This window comes from Octopus sinensis, unplaced genomic scaffold (genome assembly GCF_006345805.1).
Source record: "Octopus sinensis unplaced genomic scaffold, ASM634580v1 Contig10104, whole genome shotgun sequence".
Lineage (NCBI taxonomy): Eukaryota > Metazoa > Mollusca > Cephalopoda > Octopoda > Octopodidae > Octopus > Octopus sinensis.
In genome coordinates this window covers 43,976-50,000 of record NW_021831991.1, presented here as the reverse complement: position 1 = coordinate 50,000, position 6,025 = coordinate 43,976, and the positions used below count along the sequence as shown (strand labels likewise).

Sequence of the window (6,025 nt, the reverse complement as noted above, 5' to 3'; positions counted from 1 at the left end):
TGAAATGGATTAGCATAAATTGTAGGGCATCAGACAAGATACTATGTATTATTTAGTTATTCATTTAAGTCCTAAATTGGAATCCTGCTGAGGTTGTTTCTCAAGAGCTATTAAAGCAAGAGACAGTGATGTGATCTTTTCTCTTTATGTGACTGTATCTGTCCAGAATTTCTGAGGAAAATCAAGTTTAGGAAACAATATTTTTTATTCAGACTCTCAGATGAAGTATAATAAAAATGTCGAAAATTGGCGCTAAAATTGGGAAGACGTACAAGTAACTATATGGATGCCACTAGATGACTAGTATTTATCAACACTAGAAGGAAGGCAGGCAAACTCAACACGCCAGAATTTGAACTTAGATTGTAAACGAACAATATTTAATGAGTTAAAATATATTTTCACTAAGCTATGAAACCCTCCATCCATTGTTTTTAACAACAACAACAACAACAACAACAGTGACAAATACAACATCACTACCAACAACAATAATGATAATGATGAGGATTTATCTTTTAGCCAGAGAAACAATGAGAGCAATACAAATCAAAGATACAAAGAATGCGGGGTCTTAGAAGAAGAAAAATCACACAATGATAAGAAAAATATCAAGAAAGGAAATACTCTTCTACAGGAACCATTGCCAGGGGTAAACCAAGGGACTTCTCTGATTTTTTATTAACCAGACCAGAGGAAGTTCCCTCTCTTAGGGTTTATTTCTTGCCCAACAGGTGCATAAGAAAGATACCCTTTAATTCAGGTAATGTTGTTCACTATCACCAACCTTTCAAAGATGAAAGGCTGGCCAAATAGAAATGTGTTTATCTTCAGTTACGTCGCCAACACGATCTGTTGTGCTATTTTGACCTGACGAAGGAAAACTGTTTTCTCTTTCTAGATAAATGTAGACAGCAGGACGAATTTCGCAATGAATTCAGTAGATAAACATAATCATCCAACATGTGTACTAGAAACTAACTGCGCAATACCAACGATCTTAAGGAAGAGGGTATGTCGATTACATCAACTGGTACTTATTTTACCGACTCCGGATGGATCGAAATCTCAAAGTCTACCTCGGTAGCATTTGAACCGAGAACTTAAAGCCGACAAAAATGCTGCTAATCAGTTTGTCCGGCACGCCAACGATTTACCAACTCGCCGCCTTACGTGTACCAGAAAATTATGAAATTAAATCCAAATCTGTCCAAAATACTTTTAACAGTGAACTTCGCTCAATGCCAGAGATAATACTGAAAATTCGAAAAATATCGGAGAGTGGCGTATGTTCTAGATGTTTAAAGTCATTGTAATTACATTCATTTACTTCAAGTGATAATGCGTGCTTGCTTATTTTTCAATTCGTTTTGTAGGTAATTTTGAGCTAGATCAAGTATTAAAAATTGTTCTGGGAACTCAAACCTTTGTTGGAACATTATCGGCTATCTTCTTAGACAACACGATACCAGGTATGTATATAAATTATTAAACGTCTATAACTCAATAGCTTCAGTCAATTCACTTGTCTATAATGAGCATGTTAAAATCTCATCACTGAAACTATACTGTGATACAGCGAAAGCGAAATTTTTTTTTATTGTTTTAACTTGTGCGGAGATAATGTTATCCGACTTATTATTAATGTCGGTAATTTATATTTTGTAACCTGTATTGGGCCCGTGAAACACTCACGATAAAAACGCATACTGTGGAGTAGCTGCCACCTACAAGTAGTGGGAGTACTTTGTACAGAGAACAAGAACATCTCTTGGTTAACCAGCAAGTATGTTCGACAAGATGGTTTTAGTTTAGTATATTTTTCAAAGGTCGAAATATTTCGGTAATAAATGTATCCACATTAAGTGAGCCATGTGTCGTTATGTTTAGGTCTTAAGTAATTTGACTTCCGTTCTCCCATGACAGGCTTGCTGTATTTCGGTTTACGTGGCACACAGATGAAATTTGAATTTGTAGCTTTCAGCGAAATTACCTGTCATTATAGCTGATGTCTTCATCAGTAGGTTAAAAAGAACAAGAATAAATGAGGCACAAGCGTGATAATTCGGCATTTCAAATCCATCGCAGAAGTTTTATTGTTATATCTAGAAAAGACAATTTCATTTAATATGCCCGCAGATATTAAACAAAATATTCTTTTCTACTCTAGACACAAGACTCGAAAATTTGGGGGAGGGGCTAGTGAATTAGATCGACACCAGTACGTAATTGGTACTTAATTTATCGACCACGAAAAGATGAAAGGCAAAGTCGACCACGGCAGAATTTGAATCTCAGAACGTTAAGACATATGAAATAACTATTTCTTTACTACCCACAAGGGGTTAAACACAGAGAGGACAAACAAGGACAGACAAACGGATTAAGTCGATTATATCGACCCCAGTGCGTAACTGGCACTTATTTAAACGACCCCGAAAAGATGAAAGGCAAAGTCGACCTTGGCAGAATTTGAACTCAGAACGTAGCGGCAGACGAAATACCGCAAAGCATCTCTCCCGGCGTGCTAACGTTTCTGCCAGCTCGCCGCCTTAGATATTCTTTTCTACTCTAGGCACAAGGCCCGAATTTTGGGGGAATTGGGGCTCAGTCGATTTGATCGACCCCAGTGCGCAACTGGTACTTAATTTATCGACCCCGAAAGGATGAAAGGCAAAGCCGATCTCGGCGGAAATTGAACCCAGAAGATTAGACAGGCGAAATAGCGATTTCTTTACTACCCAGAATGGGCTAAACACAGATATATTAAACAAAAAGTTGTCATCAGCGTCTGTGATTGTTTAGGATTCACTCCTAGTAATATTAAATCTAAAGCGGCGCACTGCTTCATAAGGAATTGTCTATTTCCTTACAAAGGAGCTGATTGCCTATAAAGGTATTCTTTCATTGTTGATAAGATTTAAATTATTCAACAAAGGAAGATTCTTAGACCAAGACAGATTGTAATTCAAACAGATATTTCACTTAGCTTGCTACGTTTATGATAAGATAAACTACTTGAAAAACTAGCTCTGAAAAATTTCGTTATTTTCCAGAAGCTGAATTACTATAGCAGTTTCATGCGATAATAACCCTATAAAGTTACCATTTACTATTTACTAATTTAATTATCTGAGTAAAAAAGATATCAAGCAAAATGTAAAAGTTATACTTCCGGCTATGCAGCTTATTAAGTTACTCGACTTCGAAGTTGTTCCCGTTGATCAGCGCTGCCAAGAAATAGTATTAGCTAACTCTTAGCATGTTTTTAATTACCACCTTAAAATTGACCGTGGTTATTTCCGATACTTAAAACTATAGAAATAATTAGAACACTAATTTTTATATTCTGTTTCGTTTTCTCTGTTACTTTCAGCTTGAAACCAAGATTCTAGATTTGCTTATAGATTATTCCAGAAGATTATATTTAGTGTTCTTTTAACGCTTACATTGTTTCGCAGTGATAGTAAAATACTTTATAGGTTGTAAGGCTTCGTATGTTGAGAAAGGATAGATAATATTTTGTTAATATTTAGGAAGAAAATATTGAGAGTAAGAAATATCAATGATTTAACCAATACCTCAGAAAATTGAGAGATATGTTATCAGCTTAATGTTATTCTCTTTTGAAAATGGAAAGCTAATAAATACAGTATTTGCACTGGACTTCAGAATTCAATACAATCAAATGTCTCGTCGGTGAATACTGTTTTATAACCTCTCCAGAGCCTTCTCCTATTACAACCACTTTTATGAGGGGATAATTTCCATTACAGTCCTTATGTACATATGATTTAAAACTTTTGTAGCTTTAGATTGTGTCCGTATTCTAAGATCCGTAAAGCATTAGATAGTACTGATTGTAATAAATAGACAAATTATATTAAACAAAATCTTTCTTCGGAATTGCCAATGTACTGAAGTGTATTTATGTTTCGCAATGTGTCTTTCTTTTTGAATGGTAACTTATTCACTTTTATCTCTTTCCTACCGAGGTTCCGGGTTTAGTCCTAATGCGTGACACCTTGAGCAAGTGTCTTCTACAATAGTCTAGGACCAATCAAAGCCTTGTGAGTGGACTTGGAAGATGGAAACTGAAAGGAAACCATATATTTATGTTTGTCTGTTTGTGTCTTTGTTTGTGTATGTTTGTGTCCCATCACTTCTTGACAACCGGTGTTAGTGCGTTTATGTCCCTGTAACTTGGCGGTTCACCGAAATAGGCCGTTAGGATAAATATCAGATTTAAAGTTCTTGAGTTGTCCATTGACATATCAGTATCTTGAACCTGGACACAGATCATTAGTACTAACATAGGTCACCGATCGTTTGGCTAGTATTAAACACTCTGTCAGCTTGCTCACATGATATTCACCTTTAAGTATATGTATTTGGGCTATTGTAACAGATGTTGTATGTAACGGGTGCCATAGTTTAAAAATGTACTCTTGGAAATGTTAGCGTTTTGATGTGTTTGAATTTCACTTTCTAATGGAGGTCAAAATGATTGTCTGTATGTACAAGATATCGGATCTTCTGAACAAAAATTATTTGTTTATATCATATATTTTTCCATTTATCTTCTTAACAACTTACTTATGTCTACCGGGCTGAAGAAATATCCACCATATTCATTGAAACCTACAGTACCCTAATAACCTACCCAGTGAGATATTTATCGTTCATCTGATTACATTTTATGGATGAGTTAAATTAAGATGATACTCGAGTATTTCTTTCAGATTAACATACATATTCAATTCGATACTTTTACATGTGCATATTTTATTCTCGGCTAATTTATCTGACATTCCTTTGTATTTCAATGCACAGTTATTTTATTGTTTTAATATTCTGAATAATAAATATTTAGTATATATTCATAATATAATTTATAAATTAAAATTGATAAATGAGCAAGGAAACATTTGTAAATTTAAATCGTGAGTATATATTAATTTATTATTTTCAAAGCTGACATTCTTAAAATATTTACAGGTACACTGACTGAACGTGGGATGCAACATTTACTACCTGAGACAGATACCACTGAATCTCCAAACTACCATACTGGTGAAATTGTTTACGAATTCCCAAGCATCCAAAACTTTTTAAACAAACATCAATCCGTTTTTGGGAAATTAGCCATACTACCACCCAAGAAGGTTATTGAAGTAGATGAGGAAACCGAGAAACTTAAAGATGAAATTGACCAGACTGATTCAGTATAATGTTACAATTTGTATGTATTGTGAATATGTAATAATACCCTACCTTAAACAAGCCTGTTTACAACTACCTAATTAAAACAGGTTCAATCACTTTACTTCGATACAGAGGATGAAAAGATTACAATTGTTCTTTTGTCAATATCTACAGACATTTAGTAACACATATGGAAATGAAGTTCACGACATGATTCCAAAACCAGTAATGCTCTGAGTGAAATTAAAATCTTGGGAATTTAAGCCTTAAACTAGTAAATTCATTAGCTACCATTGTCATTTACTCTCGAATGATAATACAAACAAAGGTAGCTACATCCATACATGCAATGTTTCTATTTACATAATTTGTATACATATTCGTTTTCATATACGCTGATGTATGGAGACACGTGGCTTAGCAATTGTGGTATTGCACGAATGATTTTAAGGGTGTGGTTGCGATACCTCGAATGAGCAAAGCGTTATTTGTTTTGAGCTAAACATTTCATATCACGTTTCTCCAGTCCCCTCAACGTATATATATATATATATATATATATATATATATATATATATATATATATATATATATATATATATATAATATATATATATATATATATATATATATATATTTCGGCAGAGGGCTATATATATGCAAAATCTGAGGAAACCAGTATGATAGAGCCAATGGCTCAGCAAGGACTTTTTATCCATTTTTTGGTTCATCAATATAAATAATATTGTATATTCGCTATTCTGTAAATATGCACAGATTCCTTTCATAACGTATAAATATGCATTGCACTATTGGATTT

General features: G+C 34.0%; 1 protein-coding gene across 1 annotated transcript in view; it reads left to right on the top strand.

The window, feature by feature from the left end:
- The window catches only part of LOC115228278 (solute carrier family 23 member 1-like), a gene marked incomplete at its 5' end in the record, with an annotated part of 19,818 nt that extends 14,116 nt beyond the window's left edge, over window positions 1-5,702 (top strand). The window contains 2 exons of the mRNA XM_029798899.2: window positions 1,377-1,472; window positions 4,999-5,702. Coding sequence (XP_029654759.1) covers window positions 1,377-1,472; window positions 4,999-5,231 — 329 coding nt within the window. The remainder of the gene's footprint in view (window positions 1-1,376; window positions 1,473-4,998) is intronic.
- Between the last annotated feature and the right edge of the window lie 323 nt (window positions 5,703-6,025).